This window comes from Eptesicus fuscus, chromosome 13, assembly GCF_027574615.1.
Source record: "Eptesicus fuscus isolate TK198812 chromosome 13, DD_ASM_mEF_20220401, whole genome shotgun sequence".
Classification (NCBI taxonomy): Eukaryota; Metazoa; Chordata; class Mammalia; order Chiroptera; family Vespertilionidae; genus Eptesicus; species Eptesicus fuscus.
In genome coordinates, this window is record NC_072485.1 from 26,722,139 (window position 1) to 26,734,679 (window position 12,541).

General features: G+C 36.4%; 1 protein-coding gene across 2 annotated transcripts in view; it reads right to left on the minus strand.

The window, feature by feature from the left end:
* Nucleotides 1–4,118: 4,118 nt before the first annotated feature.
* The window catches only part of NAALAD2 (N-acetylated alpha-linked acidic dipeptidase 2), a 46,844-nt gene continuing 38,421 nt past the window's right edge, over nt 4,119–12,541 (minus strand). The window contains exons 18-21 of one of the 2 annotated variants that reach the window (XM_008149158.3): nt 11,992–12,256; nt 9,777–9,858; nt 9,512–9,604; nt 4,119–4,422 (exon numbers count right to left, since the gene is read on the minus strand). In XM_008149158.3, coding sequence (XP_008147380.3) covers nt 4,230–4,422; nt 9,512–9,604; nt 9,777–9,858; nt 11,992–12,256 — 633 coding nt within the window. In that variant the 3' untranslated portion in view covers nt 4,119–4,229. The remainder of the gene's footprint in view (nt 4,423–9,511; nt 9,605–9,776; nt 9,859–11,991; nt 12,257–12,541) is intronic. The other variant, XM_054725447.1, reaches the window with a different exon arrangement.

Here is a 12,541-nt window from a genome sequence, read left to right on the forward strand (position 1 = left end):
ATCTCAGAATCTGTGACAAATGCTAATTTTTTTCTTTAATATCAGATCTACTGAATCAGAAGCAGGGTGATGTCCCCAAAATTTGCAGTATATTTTGTGTTTCATTGTGACATACAATGGAGTTTGAAAAACACTGGCAGCATGAGTCTAATTAGGCTTTTTTTTTTTTTACTTTATCAGCTTATATATTTTGTTATTAATCTCTTATCAGATATATGTTATATACAAATATTTTTTCTCCCATTTTGTAGGTTGTCTTTTTAATGTTTCTTTTGTGCAAAAGTTTTAAATTTTAATGTAGTCCCATTTGTTGGTTTTTCCTTATGTTATTTGTACTTTAGTTGTCATATCTAATAAATTCTTGCCAATACCCATGCTAAGAAACTGCTTCTCAACGTTGTCTCCTAGGAGTTTTATAGTATCAGGTCTTATGTTTAAGTCTTTAATTTTGAATTTTGGTGTGTGGTGTAAGATAAGGATCCGATTTTATTGCTCTGCATGAGTTTATTCTGTTTTCCCAGCACAATGTTCCCAGAGTACTCTTTCCCCATGGGACGCTCTTGGGTCCCTTGTCAAATATTAGTTGACCATATAAGCAGGGATTAATTCTGAACTTTATTACATTTTTGCTAGTACCATACTGTTTTTATTGCTGTAGCTTTGTCACACACAAAGTGTGGTACCTCCAGCTTCCTTGTTTCTCAGGATTGGTTTGGCTATTTGGGGGTCTTTTGTGGTTTCATACAAATTTAACGATTGTGTTTTGTCTATTCGGTGAAGAATGCCATTGGTATTTTGATGGGGATTCCATCGAATATGTAGATGACTTTGGGTTGTATGACATTATAGCAGCATTCTTCCAGTCCATAAGCATGGGATATCTTTGCTTTTTGTGTGTGTGTGTCTTTGATTTCTTTCAGCAAAGTTATGTAGTTTTCATTATATTTTTCACTTTCTTGGTTGAGTTTAGTCCTAAGCATTTTATTGTTTTTTGATGTTGTGAATAGGATCGTTTTCTTTTTCAAATGTTTCATCTTTAGTGTATCAAAATGAAACTGATTTCTGTATGTTGATTTTGTATTTATTAATAATTTTTACTAAAATTATTTTCAACAGTCTTTTGGTTGTTTGAGATAATTTGTGTTTAAAACCTCATCATATGCAAATAATGACAGGTTTACTTCTTCCTTTTCTATTTAGATGCCTTTTATTTCAATGTATTGCCTAACTGCTGTAGCTAATACTTCCAATGCTATATTGAATCAAGGTAGTGGGAGTGGGCATCCTTGTCCTATTCCTGATCTTAGAGAAAAAGCCTTTTTCCCATTGTTATGTTAGCTGTGGGTTTGTCATTTTTGGCCTTTATTATGTTGAGGTGTTTCTTCCATATGCAATTTCCTGAGGGTTTTAATCATTTAAAAAAATGTTATATTTTGTCAAATGCTATTTTTTGCATCAATTCAGATATGTGATGTTTATCCTTCATTTTATTAATATGATGTGTTACACTTATTGATTTGCATATATAGAACCATTTTGCATTGCAGGGATAAATCCCATTTGGTCATGGTGTATAATCGTATTTATTCATGAATTTGGTTTGCTTATACTTTGTTGAAAATTCTTATATTTCTAGCCATCAGGGATATTGATCTATAGTTTTCTTATGATATTCTCAGTACTGGCCTCAATAAGTTTGGAAGTAATTCCTCTTCCTCAAATTTTTTGAAGAGTTTGAGAAGGATTGGTATTAATTTTTTGCATGTTTGGTAAACTTCACCAGTAAAGCTGTCTCCTGGAGTTTTCTGTGGTGGGAGGTTTTTGATTGCTGATTCAATCTCTTTGCCCATATTTAGGCTATTCAGGTTTTCTATTTTTGGGGATTCAGTATTGCTAGGTTGTGTTTCTAGAATTTTATCCATCTCTTCTAGGTTATCTAATTAGCATATAATTTTTCATAATAGTCTCTTATGGTCCTACTAGAGGCCCGGTGCACGAAATTCGTGCACTGGGGGGGTGGGTGTCCCTCAGCCCAAATTCGTGCACTGGGGGGTGGGGGGTGTCCCTCAGCCCAACCTGTACCCTCTCCAATCTGGGACCCCTCGGGGGATGCCCAACTGCCTGTGGGATCGGGCCTAAACAGGCAGACATCCCTTTCACAATCCAGGCCTGCCTGCCTGATTGCCCCTAATCGCTTCTCCCTGACAGCCTGATCACCCCCTAACCACTCCCCTGCCAGCCCAATTGTCCCCAACTGCCCTCCCCTGACAACCCGGTCACCCCCAAATGCCCACCCCTGCATAGTCCCTCTTTATTAGATAGGGTTTTTTCTTTAACATATTGGACAGCCCTAACTGGTTTGGCTAGGTGGATGGAGCAATGGCCTGCAGACTCAAGGGTCCCAGGTTCAATTCCGGTGAAGGGCATATACCTTGGTTGGGGGCACATACCCAGTGGGGAGTGTGCAGGAGGCAGCTGATTGATGTTTCTAGCTCTCTCTATCCCTTTCCCTTCCTCTCTGTAAAAAATCAATAAAATACATTTAAACAAAAAACAAAAAGAAACATTTAAGATTCCTCCATATCTGCCTGGCTGGTGTAACTCAGTGGTTGAGAGCCCAGGCTGTCGGAGCTGGCAGGGGATCACGCAGGGTGCGGCGCCCCTCGCAGGCTGAGACCCCAGCCCAGGCTGCCGGCACTTGCAGGGGATCGCACAGGGTGTGGCGCCCCTCGCAGGCTGAGACCCCAGCCCAGGCTGCTGGTGTTGACAGGGATTGTCCACCGGGGGTGCGGCGCCCCTCGCAGGCTGAGACCCCAGCCCAGGCTGCTGGTGTTGACAGGGATTGTCCACCGGGGGTGCGGCGCCCCTCGCAGGCTGAGACCCCAGCCCAGGCTGCCGGCGCTGGCAGGGGATCAGATGTGGGGAGTGAATTTGTTTTTGTTTCTTATCAAGGGTCATGAGGGTCTCTGGGCAGCATTCAGGCAGACAGCTTACTCTGCAGGGTGTCAGTGGCAGCCCTCCCTGAGACTGGGGGACTCCGGCAGGGCTGAGAGGACTGGGCGCCGCCATCTTGTGGCTATGGGCGCCACCATTTTTGTCGCGGAGTGATGGTTAGTTTGCATATTACTCTTATATTAGATAGGATATATTTCTGTAGAATCAATTGTAGTGTCTTTTTTCATTTCTAATTTTTAGTCTTGCTAGAGACTCATCAGCTTTTATCTTTTCAATGAATCTGCTTTCAGTTTCATTGATCCTTTGTATTTTTCTGATCCCTATTTCATTCATTTCCACTCTGATCTAACTTTGAGGTTAATTTGTTATTTTTTCTAGTTCCTTGAGATACAAAATTAGATTATTGAGATCTCTGATTTCTTAATAAGTGCATTTATCACTTTTAACTTTGTTTTCAGAACTGCTTTTGCTGAATCCCATTATTTGTTATGTTATTGTGGGAAATCAGTGAGATACCCTCTGCTAATATTGAGATATTCAGGAAATCTTTGGCCCTAAACTAAGTACCCCCACTATTTTATTGTTGTGTTGGTTAGCAAGCAAAGGTACCAGGGGAAGTTTCTCTTGCAGTCAAACTTTGAATGGTCACTTCTTATTGTAGTTAGTGTGCCTGCCTATAAGGGCTTTTTAAATTTTTATTTTCAACTCTTTTTGGCTAATTGAACAAGCTTGTTCAAGCTTTAGTCAATTTACCCATAATTCTGGTTCAGTAGTCTCTGCATAAAAGTTTACTGGTGCTGATACAGTTTTTGTGGCAATTATTATTTTTTTACCTATCACATTTATTATTCAGTAGAGGTGAAGCTAAAGTTTATTCACTTTTTCTCTTTAGTAAATACCTAGAAGTAGAATTTTGGAGTCATAAAGTAAGTATATGCTTAACTTTATAAGAAGCTGACAAAACTGTTTTTCCAAAGTGGTTATACCATTTTAAATTTCTACCAGAATGTCTGAGATTTCAAGTTCCTTGCCATATTTTATTTTAGGGAATTTTCAGTTATTTTGTCTCTTTCTGCCACATGAACGGAGTTTTTGGTTTTATTTTGTTAATAACACACATGATGAAGTTATACATTTTTAAAGAACCAGGACACACTTTGCAGATGAACAAGGTGGAAGTCTAAAATCAAACATGATATGAAAAGAAAGATAAACACAGATTTTTATCTTCAGAGTTCCAGTAATATTTTTAATGGATGGCCACTTGGCTGACCTTACTCTACCACTTCTTTCAGTGTTTCTGCTGCTGCTTGAATTGTAAAGGCTGCAATAGAAATGTGTTTCTTTACTTCTGTCCAGGCTGAACGTGGGTCTGCTTTATTTTCAATATCAAACATAGCATCATAGATCCCAGGAAATGATTCTCCAGCATATTTGTTGTGCCTACTTGGAGCAAATATGATGTGCCTATTAGGAAAAACAAAACACATAAGACAGGTTGAGCTGAAAACTATACAAATATACCTTATATGCCTTTTTAAATGTGTTCCCTTTTCATTATTCTTTCTCTCCTGGCATTCACTATTATTACTCCAAAATGAAGTCATAATTGATTTGAGATACTTATGTAACAGTATACTTTTAAGCAAAGGAGCTAAGATCTGTCTCTTAAGTCATATCATGTTGCCAACCCATACGGTTGGAATGGAACTAGATTCTTTTAAGTTAGGTGCATTAGTTGTCTAACTGCCTAGACTGCCATAGTGATAGAATGTGTCTTTTATGGGTGTGTGTGTGTATGTATATGTATATATACATATACATACATATACATGTGGGTATATTTAATGAGACAGAGAGGAGATTGAAAACAGTAATTTATCTTTGTGTTGCCCATTTTAGAGTTTCAACAAGAATGACAGTTGTTCCCAGTACTCTTCAGCCATTAAAAAGCAATACTGAAGAAGCTTGTTATTCCCAAAAAATATCATAGATGGTAAGGATAATGAAGCCCATTCTACATAGATAAAACAGTTATATATGGGTTGCTCACAAAGATACAGTTAAGTTCTCATATGAAGGAAAGTTTTGCAGTAGATTTCCAACTTCATCTCAGTAGTTCAAGCTACATATTTAATGAAACAGTTTTATCAGAAATTCTGTCCAACACTAAAATCCTACAGTTTCTTTAAACTGTATGAGACAATACTGTGTGAAAAAATATGGAGGTGTATTAAGTCAGTGTTAATGATCAAAGATAAATTTATAAGGTTACTTAGATTTCCAAAAGTACATCAGGTTTTATCACTCTTAGCTTTTAAATCTTCCTATGATTTCAAATGGCTCTTTCTTGCTAAAATGAGTATTAAGTGCTACACTGTAAGCATCGACATGGTGACATATATACAAGTTGAGGTATTAGAGATACAGGTCATAGATATTCCTCAGTACACTTGCCCTCTTCTGGAGAATTGTGAAGGGAGAGTGTTATAAAACATCATTGACAGAGGAATCAAACCTTGTTTGAATCATTGACCTGGCATCTAACACCTCTGTGGTCTTTGGCAAATTATCTAAGTTCTCTAAACTTGCCCCATATGTGTAAAGATTTACTCTTAGCCACTTTCAAATATGCAGTACAGTATTGTTAACTACAGTCATCATGCTGTACATTACATTCCCATGACTTAGTTTGTAACTTTTGACCACCTTCACCCTTATGGCACATCCCCCACCATCTGACAACCACCAGTCTGTTCTCTGTATCTATGAGCTGGTTTGTGTGGTTTTGTTTTAATTCAATATATATTAGAGATCATATGGTATTAGCTGTGTCTGGTTTATTCCTGTTTCTGATTTGTGTGTTTTTCTGCCAAAGCCATTCTGTTTTGATTGCTGTATCTGTGTAGTATGGTTTGATATCAGGTTGTGACACATCTGTCTTCGTTCTTATTGCTTTGGCTATGCAGGGTCTTTTTTTGTTGTTCCATACAAGTTGAACACTTTTTGTTCTATTTCTGTGGAAAAATGCCATTGGGGTTTTGATAAATATTGCATTCATTTTGTAGATTGCTTTAGGAAATACGGACATTTTAATGATGCCAAATCTCCCCATCCATGAGCATGAACTATTTCTTTGAGTCATCTTTAATTTATTTCCATTTTATAGTTTTCATTGTACAGGTCTTTTATCTCCATTCTTAAATTTATTTCTAGTGTTTTATTCTGCTTATTGCAGCTATAAGTTGGATATTCTTTTCTAATAGTTCATTGTTTATATACTAGTATTTTTATTTTTTTTACCCTGCAATGTTAATGAATTTATTAGTCCTAACAGGGTTTTCTATAGTATATTGAATAAAAGTGGCGTGAATGGCCATCTTTGTCTTACTCCTGAAAAGCTTTCAGCTTTTCACCACTCAGTATATAGTAGCAGGCTTGTGTATACACACACACACATTATATATATATATACACACACACACATTATATATATATATATATATATATATATATATATAGCCTTTTATTATGTTGAGAGTTTTTATCATAAATGGATGTTGAATTTTGTGAAATGCTTTTTCTGCATCTATTGAGATATGACTTACCCTGTTAATGTGGTGTATCACATTGATTTGCATATAGTAAGCCATCCTGGCATTCCTGGAATAAGGACCACTTGATCATAGTGTATAATCCTTTTAACGTATTTTTTAATTTCGTTTGCTAATATTTTGATGAGAATTTTTGTACCTATGTTCATCAGGATATTAGCCTCCAATTTTGTTTTTTTCTGATGTCCTTGTCTGGTTTTGGTGTCAGGATAGTCCTGGATTCATAAAATGAGTTTGAGAAGATTGGTATGTATTCTTTGATTTCTAGATTGGCCTATTAATTGTTCTGTAGCATGTTTTTTAATCTCCACCTATTTGTGAACTTTCCAGTTTTCTCTTGTAATTGATTTCTAGTTTCATACCATTGTGGTTGGGAAATCAGATTTTAAATGTGTTAAACTTGTTTAAACTTGTTTTGTGGCCTAATATATATCATCTATCCTTAAGAAAAATGTGTTTTCTGTTGCTTTTGGATGGAATGTTTTATATATATCATTTGTCTGTTAATCTATCCATCCATGTAAGTATGGTTTTGAAATCCCTGATATATATATATGTGTGTGTGTGTATGTGTATATATATATATATATAGTTGCTCCTATATTGAGTGCACATATATATAGAGATGTTATTTATTCTTGATGTATTGACTCTTATCATTCTATAATGCCCTTGATGTCTGTCTTGGCTGATATAAGTAGAGCTACTCTGTTTTTGTTTGTGTCCTTCTCAAGTGAGTCTTTTTAAACTCTTCACCACTTGGTCTTTTGATTGGAAAGTTTACATTTCAAGTAAATATTGGTATGCACTCATTGCTATTGTTTTGCTGGCTGTTAACAGACAACTGTTGCTTCTCTTGTGGTTTGATGACCATTTATTGGTATGCTTATATTCCTCATTCGTGTATATACTGTAGGTTTTGCTTTGTGGCTGCCATGAGGCTAACATACAATGATTTATACTTATAAAAAATGTATTTACTCTCCTTCTAACCACAGATTTTATGGTTTTTGTTTTATCCTCATTCAAGGATATGTTTGATTTTTAGAGAGAAAAACATCGATCAGTTAGTTGCCTCCCATACATGCCTGACCAGGGATCAAATCCACAATCTTTTGGTGTATGGGACGACGCTCAAAGCAACTGCACCAATATGTTTTTGATGTCATATTTTACTACTTTCTTCATGTGTAAAAATGGGGCATGAGACACATAAGAGATTCTGGAGCACGGAAGAAAAACAGACAGCACCAGCCATTGAGCATGTCTGGTATGGTTTACAGTTAACCCTTAGATGTGTGTTTAATTAGAACCCTACCGCTCAGGCTGTAGTTAAGCTTATAGGCCTCTTTCACTGGAAGACTGCACTCCTGGGCCTCGTGCAGTGAGGGTAGGAGCTGTTTAAGAACTCCTTCTCCATTGGTTACAGTCCTGTGGGACCTGCCAGCATAAGCCCCACTAGCCACCAGAGCCAGGCAAGGTAGAGTTGTCCCTGGCAGTAGCTACACAAATTGGGGTGCCAGACAAAGGGTATACCCTCCTTTCTGGGAGAAATCACTATGCTGGAGTGAGGCAGAAAGAAAGCACAAATATTGCTTCTACCAACTTCCATTCCCTGAGAGCACCTCCATATGCTTTCTCAGGAAGACGGGGTGTATAGTAACTTATAGGTGGAGACCTCTAGAACCAAACCTTCCAGGCTGTTCCCTGGACAGCAGTGATAAAAACCAGAACACGAGATACTAGTGCTTTGGAGCTCCACAGAGGGAGAGCATAAACATGGCACCTGCCAGTAAGATGAGAAAATATGGCAGCGCCAGCTTTAGCAAAGGGAGAGGGAAAAATGGCACCTATCATTTAGAATCAGAAAATCCATATTCTAGTTCACTTACACATATGTAAGTGACTTCCAGGGTGTTTTCATCTCAATTAAGATGGTGAAAACTATTCTATAAGGCTGTTTATCATTAAATAACATACTAGTCCATGTTCTCTATGTTGCCTTTCTTATAAATATTAGGATTAGTATTAACATCTAATAATAAACACAGGCTAGCTCTGTTACATACTAAGTATAACTTGGGCAAATTATTTCTTTAAGCTTCAGGTTCCCCAGAGGTAAATGGAGATTATAGTTGCTTTCACCCCATAGGCTTGTAGATTTAAGGTATATAGAGGATTTAGCTCAGAGAGACACTCATAAATGGCTGCTATTATTATAAATTCATAAATAATATGAACATAAATGTTTAATACCAATGAAATAGCCAATATATCATTTTAATCCTTTGCCGGTTATTAGTTATAAGCAAAAATTCTAGATAGAAAACATAGGTAATTCCTTCAGGGGATACATTAAAGCCATCTTCAAAAACATAAAATGTTAAATAAAAATAGATCTAGATTTATTCTATTCAATTTTGGAGAGCAGCACAGAATCAAAGGGGAGAAATTTACAGGAAAAACTTCCTCAAGAGGTAGTAAGCACCCCATCACCGGAAGATTCAAATAGCGGCTGGATGTCTAGATACAGGCACACCTTGGAGATTTTGCAAGTTCAATTCCAGAGCTTCGCAGTCTTTTTACAAATTGAAGGCAAAACCTTCTACCAGCAAAAGGGCAACATGTGTGAAGCTCAATAAAAAGGTTTGCCTATATCTGAGATCCTATAGAAAAGATTTATGCAGAATTTTGAACCACATCGTTGCGAGATCCCCTTTAAGATTCTCTGACTTTGTTAGAAGAGTTCTGCTTTAACTATCATAATTTACATCTACAGCAGAGCAATAAGCAACATGAAATTAATTTTTCTGATGTTACAAGTTATGCTGTTTTGCATAAACTTTTTCATGTTCCTCTTGATATACATATTTACCTTCCACTCACAGGATGGCAATAGTTGAAAGCAGTATTCTTTAGTGGAACACCTGTTGCTTCCTTACCTGTAGAACTTCCTCCCAGGTAAACCAAGGGGATCGATGAATGCTCTTTCCAGGAGCATCAACTGGTCATTCACGATTCTCACTGCCATGGGACTTAGAACAAGAAACAGATCGTTACAACTCTTACCATGGAGCCATATTTAAAAATATTAAATAAGGATAAGTCTGCCCATTATTTGAGTAGCAGTGATTTAGCGTTGAATGCTTAAGTGTGTGACTAGGTTGCTTTTTAAAACAGCAGGGGAACTTTACATTGGAAACTTACTTATTAAGATCCACTTCTGTAAGTCTTCTGTGGAAATCTGAAGCAGCCTCTGAGAAGTTTTGCACAGCAGAAAATAAGGCATCTTTCCAAAGTGGAAAAGCAGGAGGGAAATGAGTAAGTACAAGGGCTTCTTTCAGGGGTTTGCTTTCCTGCCCTCCCATTCCAGGTTGAGATGACTGAATAATATTGAAGCCATTTTTATACCGAGCCTTCTGGCAGAACCATGGAAATTGTTTCAAGTATTGTGACAAAGAAAGTGTCAGAAAATGGCTAAATTGGTTCTTAAGAAAATAACTTTCAAGAATCCAGGGCATATATAATTCACACTGCTACCAAGGACAGTAAACCCTCACTTAACATCATTGATAGGTTCTGTAACTTTAAACAAGGCAACATATAATGAAACCAGTTTTACCATAGGCTAATTGATAAAAACTAGACTTAAGGTCCACAGGCATTTATCTATGTTTTAATGAAACAATATTAGAGGACCTACTATCAGTTTAAGTATATTCAATATAAAAAACCAGGTTTATTTAGCCCTAGATATTCTATAAACTTTAATTGTTACTGCTGTTTTAAACCATGTATAAGTCTAAGTCTAATAGATATTTTGGGCACTAAGGACAAAGAGGGTCAAAGAAGTAATTTTAAATTTCAAAAGAAGCATAGAAATCAAGATAGATGAGAACTGAAATGTGTTCCTGGGATTTAGTAACATAAGTGAATGAAACTTTGACAAGAGCGATTTCACTACAATAGTAGGAACTTGAAGACAGTGCAGTGGTTTGGTTAACAGGAGGTGAAGAACTGGAGGTGGGGAGTGTAGGTCATCCATCCATCCATCATTCTTTCATTAAAACATTTGAGGGACTTTTGTTTTTCCTGGCACTAAATGAAAAATTTTGATTGTGAAGTAAGTAGGGCACATCAGGAAAGGAAATGTTTTTAAGATAAAGAATCACTAATATGAGATGGAAAATTTGGTAATATATGGGGAGGAAGATATTAATAGATCAGACTAGGTCCTTAAGAAGGTAAACAGGTGAATCAATTGTATAAAGAGTCCTTCCACTCTAGCTGTGTGGTTTCTCTTATCAATTTGACTTATACAAATGGATAAAAGGTAATTTGCCAAGAGGAAATCAGGGCATTTAGGTAGAGAACTGGATGCTGGATAGCCATGGACCTATGGATATCCATCTTGCTGTAGACCCTGCTATGTCTATATTTTGTCTCTGTTATGACTAAACACAGTTTTCTAAATTGTCTTTGCTTCATTTATTTCTAGATCTTAGTACCTGCTGCTCATCATAACTTTCTGAAGAATACTAATTCTTATGTAATATTCAAGACCTTTGTGCTCCTATAGCAGTACTCTCTGTGTATAATAACTTGTCCCTTGCATTTGGACTTCTTCCCCACATGAGACTTTAAGCTCTGAGGACAATGACTGTCTTAAACATCCATAAATAGTCCAGGAAATAACTACTTGGTACACAATAGGCATTCAGTACAAATTTGATAATTACGCTATATGCTAATATATAGTCAGAATAAGAAACCAGTAATAATAGGTAATATTTATGAGCACTAAGTGTCAGTCACCATTGTTTCTGTGTCGGAAACATTTTTTTTTTTTTACCATTTCACTCATAAGAAAATTGACAACACACAGAAGGCTCAAGTAACTCCCAAGGTCACACAGTGAATAAATAGTAGAGCCAGGATATGAACCACACCCAATGCTACTACACTACACTATTTCATCCATGTTTTGTAGAACAGCAACCACAAATAGCCAGATGGACAAGGAAAGAATGCTTAAAACTGTAAAAAAAAAAAAAAAAATCCTCCATGTAGACAAACATTAAAAGACATATGAAATAATAATTATATACGTGGTGGAATTGGTTTTCTCTACTTTCCAATATTTGTGTGATGGTGTACTGCATCTATAGAGTAGTCTTATAACAATAAAAGTATTTTAAAGTCAGAAATACAGAGAAACCCTAACATTTGTAGCACTAAGGATTCAGCCTACAAATACCAAATTAAATCACAGTCTTTACTGGATGTTAAATTTGTTTCTAGAAGCCACACTAGTAAGTGAGGCAGGGATAAATTCTAGGATGAAATAGCACACATTGATGATATGAAATATCTTAAACCTCTAACTTAAAAATTATGGAATACCTGCTCTGTCATTTCTTACCAAATGATACTCTGTGGTCTTTCAATTGTTGGTCGTGTTTCTTGGATAAATTGTAGATACTTGTTGCATAGTTTTTCAAAGCTTTTGCATAGTCTTGAATATTGAAAGGAATGATTTGAGAGTCTGCAAGCTCATAAACCAGTGCCCCTCGTAATTGAGCCACAGAGAGCTGTTTTTTAAATGTAGGGTCATAAAAATTTTCTACCAATTCAAACGTCTCATAAATTGTATGGTATACCGGGTAGCTGCTGTATTTATCTGTTTTCTAAAGAAAGGGTGGGGGGAGACCAAGTACAAACATTACATATTCAAATTGATTGAAGAAGAAATACAACTATATGACACTCTTGAGTTTTATTGCAATGAAGTAAAAAAAAAAAATAAGTTACCATTATATAATTCATGTAATCTTCATTCAAAATACTGCGACTTGAAAATTCTACTTATTGTATTTCTGATAAGATTAAGGAGTACACTTGACAATTGGGAATGAAAGGTTCTGGGCAGTTAAGTGTCTATGTAGCTGAAGGATGATGTATTTAAGCTCCTT